Raw genomic sequence first — 23,350 nt, 5'->3', positions numbered from 1 at the left:
TTTCTTTATCGTCTGTGCTGTATTATCCTTGTTTTGTTTTAATTAGTAAAAAAAGCTTTGGTAGAGAGTTTGCTTTGTTGAACCACAGAGAAATAAAACGAAGTTACTTTGTTTTATTTCTCTTTAGTAAAAAAACATGCACATTTTTTTTATTCACAAAGTACCATTCGTTGACAAGCCTTAGCTTAGCAAGGGCGATATGATCTTGAGAAGAGAACGAAATTACTATACATTAATAAGAATAAACTCACTTATTAACATGTATTAGGGTGGTCCCGAAAATCGAATTTTAGAAAATGCAATGTGACACTACCCAAAACATCTCCAAATGACCAAAAATGGACCCTGTAAAATTTTCAGAGAGATTGAACTTTGTTTAGAGGTGCCAGACTTACCTTAAAAATTTAGATATTTTCCCTATGCAAACATATGGGAAACTACAGTCTGTAAAACCATACTTGACACACTGAAGTTGTAATTATCCAACTGTTGATATAATTGTAGAAAATGTCCTCTTTTAAACTGGGTTAATCTCTTTTTAACAGCATGATGTTGTTCCATTTCACTGACCACCATTACTTAGCCTACTTGGCTGCCATGTTGATAGCCTTAATTGATAGCCATGTTGATAGTCACAGTCCATTGGGATGGAAAACTCCTTCCAGATATCAGTGGGAATGCAGTAATTAAGCGATTGCCATCACTACTAATAACTTGCTCGGCGTTCCAAAGTTGCTGTCATCTTCAGGAAGTGCAGTTGTGACATGTGTCAGGGACTGGGGTGTTGCTAGTAATGTAAAAGCGATGTGTTTCGACACAACAGCAAGCAATACTGGTCACAAGTCTGGTGCTTGTGTCCTAATTTCAAAAGAATTGAACAAGGACAATGAACATGCTTTATCTGGCTTGTCGTCACCATATTCTGGAAATAATATTACAAAAAGCCTTCTTGACATGCCTTGGGCCATCATCTGGACCAGACATTCTCCTTTTTAAGCGATTTAAATCAAAATGGAGTACATTGAATAAAGATGGGTATGTGACATTGGAACAAGATGACAGAAGCTTTTCTGATGAAGTCATACAGTTCTGTATCCACCATCTGCATAACAATAATCAGCCAAGAGACGACTACTAAGAATTTCTAGAATTATCGGTCATAATCCTCAACAGGACACCACCACGTGGAGTTCGATTCTGTCATCCTGGTGCTCTTCATCGCTCCAGATGGATGGCAACTGCTGTATATGCACTCCAAATCTGGTTATTTCGAATGCAGTTTGATTTGTCAAGTCAGGAGCAACGTGGTTTAAAGCGATTTGTTCTGTTTGTTTTGAAGGTGTATGTAAAATCATGGTTCACAGCACCTTTAGCTAAATGTGCACAACGACATGACCTGGAGCTCTTAAAAAGGGTAAATGAGTATGAGCAACATGATACAGGTTTATCGCAAGAAGCCAAGAAAACATTTTCGAGGCACTTGTGGTATATAAGTGAAGAACTTGTGGGCCTGGCATTTTTTTGATGATGCTGTTTCTGTTACTCAAAAAAAAAGCCATGGTTTCTGCCTTAACTCATCAAAGCAGTACACCTTCAAAGAGTCTTTCTCAAGTACCAGATGATATTTCATCGAAAGATCAGTCGCACTTTGTCACATCAAACACCATGAGATTTTTCCAGATTCTCAACTTATCGTGTGACTTTCTGAAGGTGGAAATCACATCATGGAATGTTGATGACAATTATAAGAAAGCCATTGTTGCCATTGTTGGTGGGCTCCATGTAATCAATGACTTTGCCGAAAGAGGTGTTGCTTTGATGCAAAATTTTAACAATGTATTAATAAAAGATGAAGAGCAAATTCAATATATACATTCTACAAGTTGTGGAACAGCACTGGCATGCTCTGCCGACTTGCAGCAAAAAAAATCTTCAGAAAGTGTATCAGTCCACAGACTGAATTGTATTATGTATTTATCTTTAGAATGCACCAGTTAATCTTGTTGCGAGTTAAACTTAGTTTTCAAGTAATATACTTTGGAGTTATAATGACGCAAAGTTATTAATATGCACAAAGCATAGTACTGAAAAATTATATCATGTTTCCTACTGCAGAGTTGGATGAGAGTACAGTATTCCTACATATCACTTTTCTCATGTTTATTGTTCGTTCTGCCATGATGTGTTATGTCTTTTTAAAGTACAATTGCAAATGTTACTTTATCTTGGGTGGGTTTCGTAAATTGCTCTATTTATTAAATTTTCACCTGTAATCTGGCACCTCTAAACCTTTATCAAATTCTTTCAAACTTTCAGGGGAATGTTTTTATATAAAAAGGAACCAAATAGAAGTGTGTGCACTTCAATTTTTTAAGTTTGAAATTTTTGCATACATTTGAGGACCACCCTAACATGTATTGTATAACACCAAACTACCAATAAAAAAATCTGCTAAAACCTATACAAAGTGTAAGGCAATACTATGTAATGCAGTAAAAATGCCCAAAAATTCAGCGAAAATCAGTTTTTTGGCAATAACTTAATTTTTGTTTGTTTTAGAGAAAAATGTTCTTTTAAAGCATATAGAAACATGATGATTACCTTTCAATAGAGCCTAAAATCAACTCTCTATCCTTACCGGTCAGTCAGATATAGCGATTTCGGCCAAATTTGCTCCGAAGTGCTCTGTGGCGCCACTAAATTCGAATATTTTTCCCCAAAAATTTTTGGGATAGTTTTTGGTCCTAAAAGGAACCCCAAAATGGGTTGAGACCTTGGTTATGAAAAAAAAGTTACAAAGTGGCACACCCTACTGCATCTTGCTATAATAGCCGAATCGTATAATCTAATTTTGTAACCAACTTTGCCTTATCAATCTTACTCGGAGATCAAAGTCAGACATTGTGACGTAAGACTTGAACGAAGTTGCGCGCGATTAGTGTAAAAGTACCGGCACTCTCATCGGCGAAGAATTCACCTTTGTTACGCTGATTCAACGTCACCAATTATAAATATCGAAAGTTTTCCTGCTTGAATGAAAGATAAGGGATATTATACACAGTATTCACATTTTCTAGATGCGCGCTAGAATGCACGGGAAATTATAGATTCGCAACAATTGTTCGTGCTATGCAATGACGATTTTGATCAATTTTCTCGGCGGACAAATATGACCGATCTAGATGGTACTTCCCGCGGACATCATATGCTGTGACGACGGACATGACCGCGGTGTCCGCCGTGAATTTCGAGGCCTGGTCTAATAATAATAATAATCGTGTTTTTATTTGCATCCATTGCGATAGCATACAGTACTGCGATCACAGATGCGATACAACAGACGACAGGAACCAGTGCTTCCTAACCGGTGGGTCACGATTCACGAAGCATTTCTAAATGTTACTGAATGTTAAAATTTTCTGAAAATATCGACATGACTATGTATCTCACAAGCCGCAGTTTGGTCTTGAACAGCACCACGCCTTTGCTACTCTTATCTTCACTTCATTTGTTGACTGTCATTTTCAAGAATTGTACACACTGTTTTCTATTATATATCGAGAAATAATTGCATTATCATTACGTACGATATCAATTATGCAACAATGTAACAAATGGTGCAGACGTGCAAAACGCTATGGTGCAGACATGTTGCGCTGGGGCTTGGCAGAGAGTGCTGCTTGTGAGTGTGGTGAAATGCAGACGGCAGCCCACATTATCAAGGATTGCCGGCTATACAGACCACCTCATGGTATGGAAGGTCTAGTTTCCATCGATGACGACACCAAGCAGTGGCTAACTAACGGATGCCCTGACATATAGCGACAACACGAGAGAAGAATGTAACAATTAGATGTGTTGTGTCGCATTAACTATTTCAGTACGTACGGTCCAGTAGTAAAGAAGCCATAATAAAGATGTTATATCTCATTGTGGGACGCACAATAAAACTTGCATTAAAAGTGGGTCACAAACTGAAAAAGGTTGGGAAGCACTGGTCTAAACCAAGGGTCTCAAACTCAAATTGCTGTGAGGGCCACATGAACACTTGTAAATTAATCCGAGGGCCACAATACACAATAAGAAATTAATTAAGAAAATAACACAGTTAAAACACAATAAAAAGGTAGTAGGCTAAGAACACACCAAGAATGTGCAAGAAAAAACAGATGGAAAAACACTGGAAGAACGCAAAATAAAAGAAAAATGAAAAAAAATGAAAATGAAAAAAAAAACGCAAACGAAACGACGACCAGGAGAGCAGGCCAAAAATCTTGCAATCAACTGTCAAAAGCGCAGAAAAAATAAACCTTTAATGAACTAACCAGCAAATATCTAGGTTACTATTGCGATAACGACACCGCAAGTGAATAGGCAAATGTGATTGTAATGCAACAATACGTGTTTCTAGTAGCAATAAAATGGCGCGACAGTAGTACTAAAAAGTCGTGTGAAGTTTGATGGGCATTGTCAGATTTTTTGCGCAATATTAGAGTGCATTTTATCTTTTTAAATCTATAAAAAAACTATGTACTGCAATTGCTAATTATTTCAGTTTAAAAATGCATCACGAGCTGCACCAAAAGTCCTCACAGACCGCATGCGGCCATCGTGTTTGAGTCCCTTGGTTTAAACATACGCAATTATGTAGATATTAATAAAGTGCTTTGAAAGCGATTTTAAACACATTGGTTGTGTATTTACCGAAATATGACAGAAGTTTAAAAAAGTAATTCAAGTCAAGTCGTATAATATTCACTAGTCAGGATAGGGTCACAAGATAAAAAAATTATCGGTTCTGTTTTAACCCTCTGTCCACCAATGGACCCCAAAACAAATTTCGCTCTGCGATTTCTCAGGAGATATAGCAGATGCGATATTGATATACCTTGACTTTTCACAACTTTGCTTGATCTTTAGGACAATATAATAATTATTTATCTCAAACAAACGTTAGTAGTATAGAAAAAAATAATAGCATCTTGTACTGTGGGGTCCAATGGACCCCAAGCCTGCTGCATTCGAAGTAATCGTGTGTTGCATCAGCACTAAAAGGGAAGTTGACACTATTGACACAATGGTTAGGAAATACACTTCCAAAAGAATGACGAAAAGATTGCCGATAGCTCTATTTTACAATACGATCGATGTCACTGCTGTCGATGCTTTTGTGATATGGCATCAATTGCAAGGCGAAAATAGCAGCACAACATTCAGCATGAAGGAGAAGAGAATTTTAGATTCAACTAGGAAAAGAGCTTGCTGGATTACCAGCTTCGACTTCAATATCAACAAGACATCTAAATCCATAGACAGACAATCGATAACAACTTAATAACATTGACTTAATAACATTGAAATCCGTAACAAAACAAAAGAAACAGATGTTGAGTGTTGAAGATCAGGTGCCAAAATCAAAGAAGGCTATAGATGCTATCTTTGCGAAAGACACAAACACCAAACATTACAGGCAATTCTGTACTATTTGCAAACTCAACGTTTGCCAAGAACATTCGCAAATCATTTGATCATGAATGCGATAATATATAAACTCACAATATTTCTTGTGAACTAATATGTAGGCCTAATATGCGTTTTTTTAGCTAATTATCTTAGTAGTTTCACCATTGCTCAAGAATAAACCAATTCCGTATCAATTTGGTTTGTGCATGGGCTACTGTATGACTTGTTTGTTAAATTTCGAGTATTTTTGGTTTTTCTACAGTGTTTGTAAGTTATGATTTTTGTAGTAGGTTACGTCCTTTCCTATTGAGTTTTAATTTCATCATTGAAACTGATTTTTTTTGTCCAAAACAAGTCCTTTGGAGTTTGAGGTCCAATGGACCCCAACGGTAAAACTTGTATATATTTTTTTCGGTAGACAGAGGGTTAAACAATAAATTTTCATCCAAACATTAATTTGATGAAGCGTATTGAGGAGTTTGTTTTGGTTTCAAAACTTATTTTCAGAATTGGGACTTTTTAGTGATATAAAGCTCATTGTTTATGAAACAGTGTCACAACAAAATACCTGTTATATCGCTTTGATTCTTCAGCTAATTGATCAATAATAGGCTGAGCTTGTCCGATATTGCTTGGCCTGCCTACTTTGATGGTCCGACCTGGCAACATAACAAGAAATGATAGTCATTGCAAGTATATGGTGGACATTAAGGTGTTGGCCCGACCTTCTCAAAAACAGCTTTACTTTTTTTTGGTTTTGTGTTAATGAATATTAATCATAAATTCGAAGTTTAGAGAAAATTTGATCAACATTTTCTCCATCCACAGAGGCAGTTTCTGAGCACATTTTGTAAAAAAAAAAATAGATTACCACTAGTGGGCGCTGTGTTAAAGCTATATCATTAAACAAACTTCTAACAAATACCTTTTTGTTCTCTAAACAATTTGAAAAAAGTTTGCCCTGCTTAGGCCTTTAAGTCTGGAGGTATGGGCATATCAGTAATCATTCTTAGCTCCACTGCCATTAATAGCGGAAATGTAATCTGCATGTTATGCATTTTGGCAACTGTTCGACCAATTCGAACATGATTTGGCATAACCCCTTTTTCTGGTGTGAGGAAGGGCAGCTAAACATTTTCTTCATTAAATCAAGTGATTTGATTCACTAAAGTTCTACTGTAGGCAATGCCTTTATCAAAATACCACAGTGATTAGACTGTACACTTGTATTATCTTTGCTCATCTTTTTACAAATCTGATGCAATAATATAATTCCCATGTGTTGAACTAAATTCACCCCATGAAAGATAATGAAATCACACGTCTCCAATCTTATAAAAAAGACAATGCCATCGACAATAATCTTTCAAACATTTGGAAAGAAGATAAAGGTTTTGTTTGTCACTTGTTAAAGTATGATTCAGTCAATATGCTAATGTGTCAGTTCAGGTGAGATGTTCCAACATGTCACATTTGGCTTTGGTAAGGCCTTCAACGTTTAGCTGCAAGATTGTTATTCCGACATGAGGATGAATTTCTCTCATTGGACACCGGGGACGAGGGTTTATCCTTTTACCACCCCAGGTGCCCTGTGAGTTGCGGTCTCTGATTGTTGCCATTCGCTTCATTAATTTGAATTACCAGGACTCACCACGAGGAGGTTGGCAACATGAGTCCCGTCAGTTCAGGTGCTCAGGCTTTACTCAGAATACAGCAAATTATTTAAAATACAGTTCAGTAGGCCATAACCATAAGAAAGACCGTAAGCATTTCTCTCTAGAGCAGTGGTCGACAACCAAGGACGATCATCCGGCCCGCAACCCCTTTACAAATTATAATATTATATGGCCCAACGGTACAGTAAATATTATATACTATAATAATAATAATGTTAGTTTTTATATAGCGCTGTATCCATCGCAGAATGCGTTGCTCCTCAGCGCTTTACAAAGCAGACAGTATCAATGCAGCCGTATAGAGGCGCAACTGAGTACATTATTACCCGAATCCATTCCATTGCTCAGTGCCAAGCAGGAATTAGATTCAGTACCATTTTTAAAAAGTCTTTGGTATGACCCGACAAGGTATCGAACCCATGCCTACCGATTCAGAGGCGGGCGCACTAACCACTAAGCCACCGCTGACCATAATCGAACGGTATACTATAATTGAACAGGAGAACAAATACTTTTTCATTAATCATTTTGGTAGACCCATGTCTTTGATTTGCAGCGTTTCTGTAAACAAGGAAATCAACATAAAGAGCCATTATGATATATAAAATATATGATATTATTTTTTCTAAGTTAATGGGTCAAACAAAGAACAGCAAAAATAATTTACTCAAAAATAGCTTAAAACAGCAAATTTCTTTGTTAGTGTGGGCACATTTGTCATGAAAAAAGATTTCATGTATTTTTTTTGTTAAGCAAAAACTTTCTTGATTTTGTTAGATGATACTATAAATGATAGAGCTTCGGTAGAGAGTTTGTCTTGTTGAACCATAGGCATACGAAGCCGAGCAACGTGATCAAGTTTAACATTTTCAAGTTTATTACATTTACATAAAACTACGCAACAAATTAAGTATCGAACGTTTTCGACATCACAAGATGTCCTCTTCAGGAATAACTACTTGTGATGTCGAAAGAGTTCGATACTTAATTTGTTGCGTAGTTTTATGTTTATGTAAATGTAATAAACTTGAAGATGTTAAACTTGATACTACAAAGATGAAAAAAAAATAGGGTGGCATTTTTTCTGTGCACTCTAATGACCTGAAATCCCCTATCAAAATGACCCAAATGAAATTTTGGCCCTATTCATTAACAGTAAAAAATTTACAAAAGTACTTTATGACGTAAATACTTTGTAGCAAAGTTACTTTGTAACGCACATACAGCAAGCTTATTGAATTATTTTAATCAGCTGTTTTTTTATAATTTTTGACGTCATAGATGAATGACAGTGGGCTACCAGACAAGCTTGTATAACGGTTTTTACAGGTTTACTCAGGCTGCTGGATAAAAAGAACAAAGAAGTGATACTGGAGTAAAAAGCGAAACAGCCTGTTAAAGATTTTTAATAAATTGAAAAACTCATTGTGGCTGCTTTTTATGTATAAATAGTTTCTGGTGATGATCTGTAAAGCAAACAGTCTGCGAGTAGCCAGGGGTCCACGTCTATTAGGCGCAGACAGTTAGGCACTGGTCAAATAGGCGCGCACACTGTGGCGTCAGGATATTTAGGTGCGGAGCACTGTGGCGCCCGTTCATTTAGGTGCTATTTCTAGTGAAATCTGCAGATTGTATCAGCTTAGCTTTGGCAAAACCTAGTCGGGGTTTTAATGGAAAACTAAGTTACTCTTCACTCAAGCCTACCACCCGTTTGAATATAGGTTACGGCATATTTTTTACTGATGTTCAGTGTAGTTATTTTTGACTTATATAACTAAAAGTGAACTCAGTCATGTTCGGAAACTTGAATAATTTATTGATAAAGCTTTCGCCAACGCAAACCTGGACTAACAACAAATAAATGCCGAACACGCCCATTAAAAAAACAATATATTTTCCTGTTCAATATAAACTTTTGTGTGAAAAGCATTGCCCTACCTGCCAAGCTGAAACAATCTGCAGACTTTACTACGAATAGCACCTAAATGAACGGGCGCCACAGTGCTCTGCACCTAAATATTAGGCTGGCCCTTTTTGGGTGATTTTAGAAATTGATTAGGCCTGGGTGTTAAATTTTTGCTTTGACCCAAAAAAATGAGATTCCCAAAATTTTTTTGAAGTTGAATTATGTTTAGACCCTGCCCCGGTCCGTCTCGCCAGTTGACGAAATTTAAAACAGCCGTAATTTTTACAATATTCATCTTAACCAGGTCATGTAAGTACTCATTTTTATTGGTTTTTCATGGAGAACAAGTATGTACACATTGTACAGGTTTTTGATAAGTTTGGCTTAATTTTGGAAGTTTCGTTTTTTAGTGTACAAGTAATACGTTGGCATATAGGTGCAGGTATTGCATACTACAGTCTACAATCTACATGTTGTGCTACTTCCAGTTTGTCCTTGAATAGTACAGGTTTATCACATGCTTGTATTTCACAATCACTTTTTTTAATGAAATTTTACCGTGTATTCTCAAGCACTAAGATGTAGCAAGAAGTACAACAACAAGGTTTGTAACTTGGGTGGTGCATGAAGACCACAGATTATTGCAACCATGCAATTTTCACTGCAATGGAGGACCCACAAACGGTACACAATAACAACTATACACTGAATGGCACTTGAAAATACACATTACATTATAGTAACCATACAGTTGGGTTGCATGTAAAAGCACACATCATGACAACCATAATCTGGTATCAATGAACCCTTGTTATTCTCGCAATGCAGCCTTTCTGGTTACACGGTAGTGTGGACCATTCCACTTCTTGCTTCTGCCAGAAAGCTTGCATAGTGCTTCTCCCACTTGTCGGCCTTTGCCAGTGATGTGGCTTGTTGACTCTGTAGTTAGCTTAACTGCTCGCTCAACTGACTGTATGATTAGGGTAATTGAACTGAACTGGGAAGTTAATACACTGCTTGATGTCACAGTTTTGCAGGATTGGCGGCTCATGTATTTGCTGATATCCTTTGTTTTTTGTCAGGTATGTTGGTGCAGCTCTTCCATCACATGCCATTGTTATCATTTTGGTATAACATGTGGCATCAAAATTTAATTTCGGAAGGTAGAATTCTCGAAGTTTACCTTGTGATTTGGTTCGTCGGATTTTTAGAATGATCTTCACAGCTTCTGAACGAATAGCTTTATTGTCATCCCCCAGCATTCCAAGGAAGGTTTTCAGGGTGAGCAAAGTAGCAGTTATTCTGAACACAAGTTTCCACAACATTGAGATCACCAACATCTAAAAGTAAATCTCTCTGGGTTGCTATTTCTTGGTATAAAAGTAAGGGACCTTGTTGAATTGATCTTCTATGTTTTATGTTGATGTGCAGTTTCCAGTATACACCAACAATATATGTTGCCAGCTTTTTCACAGCAGGATAGGATGGAGATTCAGGTGTAATGGAAACATACATCCTGAGCAAGCGAGATGCTAAAGTTAACCATCGTGCATGTGATACCGGACCAATTTTTTTCTTCAGTGCCCCAGAAATATTTCCATCATTCACCATCATGCACATTTGATAAAGATATTTTGCATCTGTTGACAAACTATTTTCGACTTCTTTGCTTAGCAACGGAAATTCTGCAAGCTTGAGAGGATCAAACTTCTGGCAAGGCTGTTGCCATACATCTGTTGCTGCCAGCTGACCAATTGGTCCAGAAAAGCTACTTGGGCCTGTTGTTGAACCATCAAGTTTTTCAAACAGCTTGCGTAGTAGCAGTTCACAATGATAGTGGCAGTGGCAGTTCACAATGATACAACATGCATACTACTCGTTGACACGGTCTTGCCAGCCTTTGTTCAATGCATGCCATTGAACCCCCTTTCCACCCAGCGTTGCAACTTGTTCCGTCACAGCCTAACACACTGATATCCCCAGCATCAACCTCCAATGATTCCAAGTAGTCCAAGATGCTATCAGCTACACATTTATCTGTTGAGAAAAGTGTCATTGTTAAAAATATCCATCCAAGAACAGAAGCAGTCTTTCATAGGCTACTTTAGTTCACTTTGTATCATGTGTACTAGTTATGCTTTATATGGCTATCCAGCTCCTTTAGTTCAACAGATAATATAAAATCATATGCATGACATACCAGTCCCATTTTCAGGGCTGCAAAATCCCAGATAAGTTTCGTCAGGCTGTGAAACAACAGAGTAGTGGCCAGTGGGCTTCTTTTTGTGTTGATGATGATGAAGGCAATGTGCTCTCTTTCACAACCGTTTTAGCATCCAGGCGCCCATCGTAATAAAGACCTGTTTGATATATGGAGTGTTAAATAGCTGTTAATTTTGTTACCATAGCTCAAAATCTCATTCACAAAGTTAAAAACTAGCTTATCACCATACCAAACATACCATATGCAGTCATTTCACTTATCTTTTGTCACCGTGCTTTTTCCCTCTGACCACAAACTTTGTTTCTCGTTACCACTGCTTGGTAACCAATGTCTTGGTTATAAGCAGTTAAAATTTTGGCTACCTGCTCTTCACCAACATTGATCTGCGCTGCAACAACAGCTGTATTTGGCAGTGATTGTGTGAAGTATGAAGAGCTAGAAGCTGACTGGTGTTCCTGATAAGTTTCTTCTTCCCATAGTTGGGAGCTACTTGCACTGCTCTTTTCAGATCCGCTTCCTTGACAAGAGCTGCTCTCTTCGTGGCATTCCAACGTTGATGGTTCCGGTTGAAGGCTGGTCAGCTGGAATTGATTTCTGAGTTTACGCTGATATTTAGCAGTTTGTTGTTTGTCAACAGAGAAGGAATTCATCATTTTCCTGTCAGTGCACTGGTCATTGTAAAATTCTCTCTCTGGTATTGGTACATCAGTTGTACTTTTAAGAACAGAGAAAATCAAACTTAGATGATCTGTGAAGTCAAGAATTCGTTTGGGATTCTTTCTTTTGTTAACTTCCTTCCTCATTTTTTCTAGTTCTTGCGTTTCGGCTATTATTCTGGTCTTACTTTTTGTTACTGGAATGGATGCAGCTGTGTAGATTTTGCAAATGCAGTCATAAACTTCATTGTAGAGCACAGTTTGTCCTACATCATTTGTGTACTTAATATTTCGCAGATACAGATAATGCCTCAGGACATCTAGCTTTAGCGGAAGCATTGACTGACTCATGGGTTGGTACGTACCAATATCAAGCGGATCTTTTGCAATTTTTCTTCTTTTTCTCTCATCCATATTAAAAATTTGACAAACGTTACAATACTATGCTGAAATCAAGAGAATAAATACAGTAAACACAAAGGCAGTTGCTTCAGACATTGCTATGCAAAATGAGGCTAGTAAGCGTAATAACAGTAATTTTTCAAATAATTACAAAAAACAAGATTTCTAAATCATGCCACATGTATCAAAAACCTTTAGATTCTTGTTCTCCATAAAAAACCAATGAAAATGAGTACTTACATGACATTATTAACATGAATATTGTAAAAGTTACGGCTGTTTTAAATTTCGTCAACTGGCGAGACGGACCGGGGCCCGGGGCAGGGTCTAGACATGGTTCAAATCCAAAAAAATTTTGGGAATCTCATTTTTTTGGGTCAAAACAAAAATTTAACACTCAGGCCTAATCAATTTCCAAAATCACCCAAAAAGGGGCCAGCCTACTAAATATCCAGACGCCACAGTGTGCGCACTAGGGTAATGACTAAATTTTTTTTTTGAGGAAATCGAAAACGCCTGCTATGGGAAACGATGAACTTTTCTTTGTGTACCAAGAATGTGAAATTTTTTTTTGAAAATTTTTCAAAAACCTCTCCCACCAATTGATATTTCTGACGTCACCTGAGGACATTTTTCTCCTTTTTTACTCCTCATACATTGTTTAAACTTGTTACAGACTCCTTACCATACTAAAAAGGTGGCGCACAGTATGGTGCAGATATAAAAAAAATTGTCTAAAAAAGTCAAGGGGGTCCAGAGATTTTACCCTTTCTGTCATTATTTTTCGCAACAGCGCCTCTAGCGGAAAATTTTCAATTAGTGTAACTTCAAGCGATTTCGACAAATTTTTTTGTCAGATGATTTATTTTTGATACTGGGTGACTTGGTAGTTTGTAGGTTGTTACATTTCTACCACTAAAAGGCAGTATTTGTTTTTTAGTGTAAAACTTGCAAAATCCTCAAATCGACTGCATGATACCCAAATTTATCGTATATTTCCATGTTCTTTTGCAATGTTTCAATATAATCAGTAAAAATTACTCTATTTATTTTCTAATGTACTACACATGACTCACAATCAGTTACTTAGTAATATGAATGGCAAATTGTATTATTGTGACAAAATCATTTAGATGCAGTACAGGTGCACAAAGTATTAATACACACAATACTTTGTCCTTAACAGCTTCACAATTTGTTGCATGCAACAAATTTCACACTCAAATATTTTTCTTTGGTGCACTTCTTATGGAGTTTTTCCATCAGCTTAACAGCTCTTTCAGCAATCACATTCGAGCGAGGGATGTCGAGAACAGAGCAATCCTGGTTCCAATGTGTTTTCAAGCATTTCAGTGCACCGTCACACTTAACATAAAACATATTTGTTAAAGCCTAATTTACTGTTGGTATTGTTGGTAACAATGTTTGTTTATGAAATAGTCCGGTATAACCTTGAACTATTTCATAAACAATTGTTTTGGCTATTCAAGAGTACAAATTTGATGAGGATGATGCTTTTATGATATAAATAGTACCGGTACCATAAAGTTACTTCAAAATATCACGGTTCACTATATGGTTAAACACTAGTTTTACTCACTTTGATTCCTTCAACAGGCAATAACAATTTTGGGTATGCCTCCTCTGAGTATCTTTGGTCAGAAAACCATTGCTCTTGCTATCCATTAGCAATAAAGTGACATGGGATTTCTAATTTTCCTCTCCATTGCGGGATCAAGAAGTATGCAATTAAAGTATAAATTGCTCGTGAATTCCATCTAGCATTGTGCAAAGAAGGTAGTTTTCTCCATTTTATTTGAGGAAAAACATGATGCAACTGTAAAATTATGAATTTTAAATTGATTTATTAGAAGATGTAGCCTTCCTTTAGTAATCTTACAGCACAGCATGTTCAACATTTAACTCACCTTATAAAATTGAAAAAAACGACACAGCTCATATAAGAATTTGAAGTCATCTCTCCAACCAGGATTTTCATTGATGTTGACACAAACTTCTCCACTGCAACATCTCTGCAATTCTTCATATCTTTCGGAGATATCATCAATAAACTTGTAACTCGAGTTGGTTTGGTGGAATGTTTGCTGACAAAGAAATCCAAGACATGCTTCAGAACTCTTTCCAGTATATGGTGTTGACAACCAATATATTGTGGTCGATCCATCCATCCATCTCAACCATTTTTGTCCCATCTCAACCATTTTTGTTTGTAATTTCACCACTAGCCTATACCATTTAGTCGACCATTATTCACAGCGGTTGTGTCACAAATAATCGTTTTGATACTGGACCACTGGACCAGGCTTCCTATTCATTCAAAATTCGTTCCAATTCATTATAAATATCTTGAGCAGATCCACTTTTGCACTTTAGTATTCCAAGTTTGACCTCATTTGTTTCTCTTTGGAGGCAAACCACCTGAAACTCCTCCCCAGACTCCAACTCCTCCCCAACCCCCAACTCCAAAACCCAATACCGGTAACTAAAAAACTAACCCGATAACTAGGCTAACTTGAATTCAATTGCATGATAAATTGCATGATATAGGCCCATTAAATAGACTAGGCTACACTTTCAAGATTTTATGTAGGCCACAGAACAACAAGCTGCTAATAATTAATAGATCAAATGATTTCAATTATTCTTTTAAATTATTAGCAACTTCCAATGCTATTAAAAACTCTTGTCTGGTCTAGCTTTATAGGCTATCAGTTCAGATATAAAGCACTAGTGCCCTCTAGTGACAAAAATATATCAAAATAAAGTGACGATAAACTTCCTTAGCATTCAAAATGAGCTTATTGACAAAAAAATTTACCGAAATCGCTTAAAAATTCTTGAAGCTGCACTAATTAAAAAATTTCCGCTAAAGACGCTGTTGCGAAAAATAATGACAAAAAAGGTAAAATCACAGAACCCCCTTGACTTTTTTCGACAATTTTTTTTTTTAAATCTTCACCATACTGTGGGCCACCTTTTTAGTATGGTGAGGAGTAGGGTTGAGAAAAACCCGGGTTTTTTAAAAAAAGCCCAACCCGCCCGGGTTTTATTAAAAAAACCCGGGTTTTTTTGGGTTTTATTGTTTTGTTTTAAAAAAGATGCAAAAAAAGGTAGATTCATGCTTATTTCACCTCAAAACTACTTTTTACGAATGAAGTACCTTGCACTCACAGTACATGCTTGCATAACTCAATAAAATAATGCACTAGGGCTGTTGTTGCTTGAATTGCATCATCCATTAATTTCAAGATCAAGTTGGATGTTGCATCATCCACTGATTTCTATACCAAGTTGATGCTGCCGTGGTAGAAATCACATTATTGCATCATTTGCTTTAGATTTGAAGGCAAGGAGCATTTATGCAATTATGTTTAAATATTTTTTATCATTTATATATATATATATATTATATTTAGTAATGGATGAGCAATTGCGTGGCCAATGGCCATTTAGGCAAATGCTCTGAAACAGCCATGCGTTAGAATCCAGAATCTGTAATTGGTAAATAGCCTCCTAAATTGCATTTCACATCATATATACGGTACAGACTACAGTAGAGTAGTACTTTCACCAGATTAACTATAAGGCCTTCTTGCATAGATGAGTTTTAGTGTAGTACGGTATACACACAGTGACATTACTTGATTTTTGTGTACTGTACACAAAAAAATTTACTTCACAATCACATCCTTAAGTCCTAATTTAAAGTTTGTTTTAAGTGCCTTGTAGTGTTTTTGTTCATTTTTTAATTTTCTAATAAAAACTGATGTGATTTTCTAATAAAAACTGATGTGATAAAAACTGATAAAAACTGATGTGACACATGTGATGCTCTGGGTTTTTTATGTTTTTTTTTTGGGTTTTTTTAAGTGGGTTTTATCAAAAAAACCCACCCGGGTTTTTTTGGGTCGAGTAAAATACCAATAACCCTGGTGAGGAGTCTGTAACAAGTTTAAACAATGTATGAGGAATAAAAATGGAGAAAAATGTACCCAAGTGACGTCAGAAATATCAATTGGTGGGGGAGGTTTTTGAAAATTTTCAAAAAAAAAATTCACATTCTTGGTACACATAAATAAGTTCATCAATTCCCATAGCAATCAAAAAAATTTTTTTTTAGTCATCACCCTAGTGCGCACCTATTTGACCGGCGCCTAACTGTCTGCGCCTAAAAGACCTGCTCCCGTAGCCAGAGTGTCTAATGATCACATGTGATACACAAATAAACCACTATTGCCCATGATCATGTAAATCATGCATGCCTGATGATGATGATGGCGTATGAGCGATCTTTCCAGGCTAGATTGGAGGGCAGGAAATCTTCAGCCACTCAGCAGTCTCGTCGTCCAGGACCCTCAGACCATGCGCACTGTGTGGAGGCCGGTGGGTTAGGCAGTGGGGGATGACATGGTCTGCGGCCTGTTCCGTGGCACCACACTCGCATTCTGATGAACGAGCCAGGCCCCACTTGTGCATGTCCGAACGAAAGCGGCCGACGCCAGTTCACAGGCGGTTAAGCCTGACCCACGCAAGCCTTGCGAGGGATATCCCTGGTGAACAGGGATCGGCGTCGGGTATGAAGTCACGGAGCGTGGAGGTGTGATTTTGCCACTCCGTGTTCCACATGTGGTTCGTCCAGTGTGCCGCACTTAAACCAAGTTCTTCTGCGTTCTTAAGGAGTTGTTGTGCGGCAGGCACAAAGGGGCGTCTTGATTTCAGCCGCTGCTTTATAGGTGGTGGTCGCTTGAATGTTGCATGGAGGAGATGGTCGGGGTCCAAAGCGCGGCGAGCGAGAGAAATCGTGGCTTCTTTACGGCATAGCTCAGCGGGTTGGATGCCTGCTAGGATGGGTAGGCAGTCCGTTGGAATGGGACGCAGGCATCCAGTCACAGTATGCAGTGCGTCGTTGATGGCGGTATCAATCTGGTGGGTGTGAAAACTACGACACCAGACCAGCGCGCAGTACTCAGCGGTGGAATGAACAAGGGCTAAGGTAGCTGTACGAAGAGTTTTAGCACCAGCTCCCCAGCTGGAACCCGCCAGTCGCCTCAAAAGTGCGACACGTGTACTTGTGTAGATAGTTTTTTGCGCAGTGACTTCAAGTGTCGGCGGTACGTGAGTGACCTGTCCAGGGATATGCCGAGGTATGTAGGTTCGGTACAGTAGGGCAGGCGTTCCCCATCAATGTTGATGTTTATCTCACGCAGTGCCTCCCAATTGTTCAGGTGGAAGGCCGCCAACACTGTCTTTGACTTGCTGAGCTGTAGCTTCCATTTCTGGAGGTATGCTGATAGTGTTTGCATGTCTTGGCTGAGGTTCCTCTCCACTGACTGCCAGTTTCCTGCTGAGTGCAGGAGTGCCAGGTCGTCTGCGTAAGCATATTTCCTGGAGATGGTGGGGGGCAAGTCGTAGGTGTATATGTTGAACAGGAGAGGAGCCAAGACTGAGCCCTGTGGGACACTGCTTTTAAGTCGGCGTAGTCTGCTTTGACGACCGCTACCGGTCGTGAGGGTAAAACTGCGTTTTCGCACAAGTTCCATCATCATATGGACCATGTGTCTGTCAGGGAGCAGACGGAGTAACTAGCAGGCAAGGCCGCTATGCCATACGGTATCATAGGCAGCCGTGAGATCAACAAACACGGCGCCAGCCTTCTTCTTAGCCGAGAAGCTGTCCTCAATGCCTTGGGTCATAAGTGTGACCTGATCTACGGTTGATCGTCTGTGTCGGAAACCAGCTTGTTCACGGGGGAGCTGGTAGCAAGGCAAAGAGAACGCAACACCATGAGCTCACAGGAGGAAAACTCTCCGGAATAATGCAAAATGCTATCAAACTCAGCGTAGTATTTCACGAGCATGGAAACCCATTTCAATCCTCTGACGAAGATGAAATTTACAATTTGCTCATCAAAGCAGTTATGAATGAAACTGCTACCAACGACATTCTTCAGCGTGATGAGATTGGGCAACAGATTTTCGAAGGTTTCTTCATTGAACGAGTGAAAGTCTTGTAGAAGGAAAACTTTCCGTGTGGGACAAAATGACCAGAAAGAAACTGTCTACATTCAAAAGTGCCAATGCAATTGCAAAAATCAGCATGGGAGACAAAGTAATCAAAATTAAAGAAGAGCGAGGACTGTTGCAGCGTTTCATTGTAATATCAAGAAGAAGACGACAGACACAGCAGTTGAATATACCACTGTGGACCCACCAGATGAACTGACAACTCACCGAGGGGTCATCATTGATAGGAGGGCTATGGTAAACGCAGTTACCAAAACGGAACAAATGAAAACATGCCAAGACTTTGCCGGAGCCTTTCTTTAGATAATTTGTAACATGAGTACACACTACACACACAGTATGACGAGATCAGGTTGGTGTTTGACCGGTACATCGAAACATCACTCAAGCAACAGATGCGGACAAAGAGGACTAAGGGAAAGTCAACATATTACCACGTGAAAGACAACACTTTAACCCAGAATATTTCCCTGAAGGACTTTCTCTCAGATATCCGCACCAAAGGAGAACTGACCGAGTATTTAGCTGAAAAGGTTGTACATCACAGCAAGAGCTCCAACAACAGACAGAAAAAAATACTGGTGACATTGGAAACACAAACCAAGGGCAATGTTAATATTCCAGACTCGCTCCTGACTCACAGCCAAGAAGAGGCAGACACTTTGATTGTTCTGCACCCTCTAACTGTTCCCAATGAAACAGAACTGGTTGTCAGTTCCCCAGACTCAGACATCTTGTTTTTGCTCATCTACATGTATCCACAGTCCACACTTACCCGGGTCTAAAACTTTCCTTACGGGAAAGGGCAAATTAAAGAGGGACATTTGTGTGCAAAACATATACAACAACTTAGGACCAAAGCGTGCTTCTGCACTTCTAAGTTTTTATGCTCTGACTGGTTCCGATATGACTGGGAGATTTGCTGGCAGAACCAAAGACTTATGCTTCAAGGCATTTATGTCTTGTGATGAGAGCTTGGATGCACTAGCAATGCTCGAGAATGACACTGATCTTCCTGCTGATGTATGCTCGCAGGTGGAACGCTTTGTCTGTATTTTGTATCGATCCAAAATGTACACGAAAGTGAATGACCTACGTTGGTTCCTCTTCTCCAATCGTGCAGACAAAGGAGAAAACCTCCCACCAACTGCTGGTTCACTAGATTTGCACATTCGCCGGGCTCATTATGTATGCATGATTTGGAGAAAAGTTTGCAAAGCCCATCCCTCCCTTCCAGCACCAACTGCATTTGGTTGGACGTTTGATGCAGGTTCAAGTCACTTCACGCCAGATCGTTGATATTCCAAGTACAGAAGTCTGTGGCTGTAGTCTCAGCTGTAAAAACAAAACTATCCAACCAGTGATAAATGAAGACTGAAAATTTGAAGATGAATTGCTTTCTTTGACATTCAATAAACATGATAAATTCCTTAGATGTCGGTTGTTAACGATAACTGCCATTTAATCAGAAGGCCTAAGACTTCTTACATCTTTTGCGTGTAATACGACTTAAAGGATCGAACATTAATTCAAGTTTCATTGTAGACCTATTTAGATCAGTTCATTGGCTTTCTAGTAACGTAATACGTATTCTTTGTGAAAAACGCACGCATTTAAGTTAATACAGTCCTTGGTGTAAATCTACAAAATTACGTAGGTAGCTTAGTATACGTTTCGGGTGCGCGGGGGGGATTTTGAATAATATTTTAAAATTTGGCACATGTATGTCATATATGTAACTTAAATTCGATGATCCTATTAGATTTTCTGGCTCAGAAAACATATATTTAGATATTTTATTTGTAATTGTAGTCTATATACTTGCGAAAATATTGCATAATTATTGTTGTGCTCCATTTTGGACGCCATCTTGGATTTCGTGCGCCAAAAATGTTTAGAAAAAATGCCACCCTAATTTTTTTTAAGCTTATTATGTTTTCTTTCAAAAACAAGTGAGTTTTTGCTTTTAACAAAAAAAAAACACGAAATTACAAAAATGCCTACACTATGTTACAAAGGAAAGGAAAAGAAATGAATCAAAATTTTTTTTTACTAGCTACAAAGTAGCACACTAGCACAGTTAATGGCAAAATATAAAAAATCGTTCTACAGATTGATGTTTTACTGATGGCGAATTTGAAAAAAAATGTAGCTTATGAGGATTGGAGGTTGTTGAAAACATATGTCCAGAGAAAAAAAAACAAACTATTTTTGAGATTTAAGTCTTTCAGCAAGAACCGTAACTCAATGAAAAGAAGAGATATCTGAGAACGTAAAATCTAGCAAAGAAGTTATTACAAAAGTATAGTTCTTCTCAATGGCGATAGATGAAAGCAGACACGGCAGATAGGCCTACAGCTGAGCTGGCAGAATGTGTGAGTGGGCCGTGGAGTAAACAAAGATTTTCATGTTGAAGAATTTGTTTAGCTGATTCCTGTCAAGGGATTACCGGTACTACAAGAACCGATGTTTTGAAGCCATTACGTCAACGCCTTGAAGGCACAAGTCTGAATATACCAAACTGGTATCAGTACAGTAGGCTACAGCCCGTCAAGACCATTTAAAGTTTGGCTTTGGCTCGCGGTCAGAAAAAAGGTTGCAGACCCCTGCTCTAGAGCATCATACTGTTACTCATCATCATGAGAGAAATCAAGGACTATAGTCAAAGGAGTGCCACTTTGCAATGTAAAACTACGTAAACTTGAGAGAAGATCACACAGCAAAAAACATAAAAAAACTAAACGCAAAAATCAGTCTGATAATACCATTTTGGGCCAGGGAGGATAAAAAAAGATGGAAGTGAGTAAAAAAACTAAAACTCCAAGTAAAAAAAAACTATTGAAGATGATAATGATTTGATGTTTTTTGAAGTATAAATGGCCGAATTGCACCATTCACCACTTGTGGCTCAATAAACACCTCACAGATTGAACGGAAAAGGTGTGCTCAGAAAAATGAAAGATGTGGTCAAAGATATAGAAAATACAGCTGTACGTAGTTATGAACATATTAGGGGTTAATATTGGACAAAAAAACGAAGGGAAAATGCTGCAGCAGAAGCGAAGATTTCAACTTCTGACTGACTTTATAGTCTTTCAACTTCAACGCTGACCAAATGATTTTGACGTTTGCTAAGTAGTTGAAGCAGGAGAGTTTCTTTTACTGCTCTATAGAAGCAAGCTTGGCAGACCACTTTTTGACTGAGTTGCAGGAACTATGCGAGGAAGGTTCTCAACCTTGTGTGGGAGGTGCTCAAACTTGAAACGTCAAAGTCATCTGAGATTGAGCTATTTCAAAGATTTCAAGATTACGGTTTTCAAGCCGCCTCGCTTGCATTAGCTTCACTTGGCAAAACAGACCTAAAAGAACTGTGGAATTTTGCCATTGCAATCAAATCAAACAGACCTTGAGGTTTTTTTGTTTTTTTTTTATCTATCTATCTATTTTTTTAGCTATCACCCAGGAAGCTCAGGCTTACCCAAGAGGAAATTACAAGGGACTGTTGAATTTGATAGAAGCCTATTATTGGAAGCAAGAAGGATGGGAAAGTAATTTTATTGCTACAATGTGATAATGCTGCACAAGTCCATCTTCCCAGAAATTGTTTCAAATTTCCAACTTCAAACAATTACAAGACTCATAAACTTTGTATGTTTGTTTTTAATAGCCTAATTGGTGGTTTTACTGCCCGCTTGTAACACCAGCACTACATGCTGATCCCTAATTTGTCAACAATATCAAGAGCTTCCGTGATGTTGACCCCATTGTAAGTGCTGCTGCACAGTGGAAAAAAATGAGTAGAACGCCATTTGCAGAGTGATTATGAACTCTTTGAAAGTTTGCAATGACTGTAGTGGTAAGTGCGCTTCAGCAACGCACGTTAAGGACTGCTCTCTATTCAGTGGCACCTAATGGATAGAATAATTCCTAGCAATCGGGAACTCCACTCTGTCAAATCTCGGTGACCGGGCCTGCGTCAGTAGGGTGGCCCCTTTTGAGGCAATTTTTTTATTTCAATTTGCATGGGTGATAAATTTTTGCCTTAGCCCAAAATATTAATAAATGCAATTTTTTTTTTGAAATCTGACCCTGGTTAGACCTTGCCCCAACAGCATTTTTAAATGAGCCCTAGGCTGTACCAAATTTTGGTAACTTTTTCGGATTACTTAGCAAGTTTCCCAAAAGTTGTGGCTTAGGTACCTAATCAAAATGCTATATTTATTTTTTGAAAAAAAAAATGGTCTTAACGCCTCTTCAATGCTTGTTTCCATGACGACGGGCCCAAAATTGACGAAACAACTACAAGTCTGGAACCACTAGAGCTAGAACCAAAATTTTTTTTAAAAGATGCAGAATACCCAAGTTCCTATCTGTTGTCAATACATTTTGTAGGCCTATGTGCAGCACTTTTCCCAAATTCACAAAAAACGTGTATTAGCCTATTTATCCGCAAAACTGCAAACACAAAGCAATGAAAATGAATTAGTATAATAGCTAAAATCCTATTTAAGCAAATCAACAAAGGTTAAATAGTTTCACACATCAGTTAGCAAATAACACTTCTCTAAACTTGCACATTTCAGCATGTCTACCTTGAATGAAACATGAAATACTGTACAAACAGGCAGCAACAACTAAACAACAATCGATTGGCAATATTAAGCTCCCTAAAAGCACATTATTAATGATAAAATTAGTACTATTTTAGCTAGATATGTTGTTGGTATTCATTTTTATTGTTTTTCAGAAAAGAAAACACTTGCATGCCTTAATTCAAGATTTGAACAACTTTTTCATTAATTCATTTTATAATATCAATGAAAAATGCTTCTTTAATTGACCGATGAAGTGATATGATTTCTTTCTGACAGTTAGGCAAAAGACAAAGTGATGAAAGCACTACTAATTGGATTGTCTGGTGACATGATATTATTTCCCGACCCATGGCCTTTTTTTATCCTTCTATGGTGCCCACAGCT

At 38.1% G+C, this 23,350-nt stretch overlaps 1 protein-coding gene across 3 annotated transcripts in view; it reads right to left on the bottom strand.

Annotated features, from left to right (window-relative positions):
• LOC145786740 (poly(U)-binding-splicing factor PUF60-like) overlaps positions 1-23,350 on the bottom strand; it is a 160,853-nt gene that overhangs the window by 41,070 nt on the left and 96,433 nt on the right. For all 3 annotated transcript variants that reach the window (XM_082598487.1, XM_082598471.1, XM_082598479.1), the window contains exon 5: positions 6,032-6,122. In XM_082598487.1, coding sequence (XP_082454613.1) covers positions 6,032-6,122 — 91 coding nt within the window. The remainder of the gene's footprint in view (positions 1-6,031; positions 6,123-23,350) is intronic.

The sequence above is a fragment of the Aplidium turbinatum genome, chromosome 2 (assembly GCF_918807975.1).
Source record: "Aplidium turbinatum chromosome 2, kaAplTurb1.1, whole genome shotgun sequence".
Taxonomy (NCBI): domain Eukaryota; kingdom Metazoa; phylum Chordata; class Ascidiacea; order Aplousobranchia; family Polyclinidae; genus Aplidium; species Aplidium turbinatum.
Note: the sequence above shows the minus strand (reverse complement) of the source record. Positions and strands in the feature narration are given on the sequence as shown.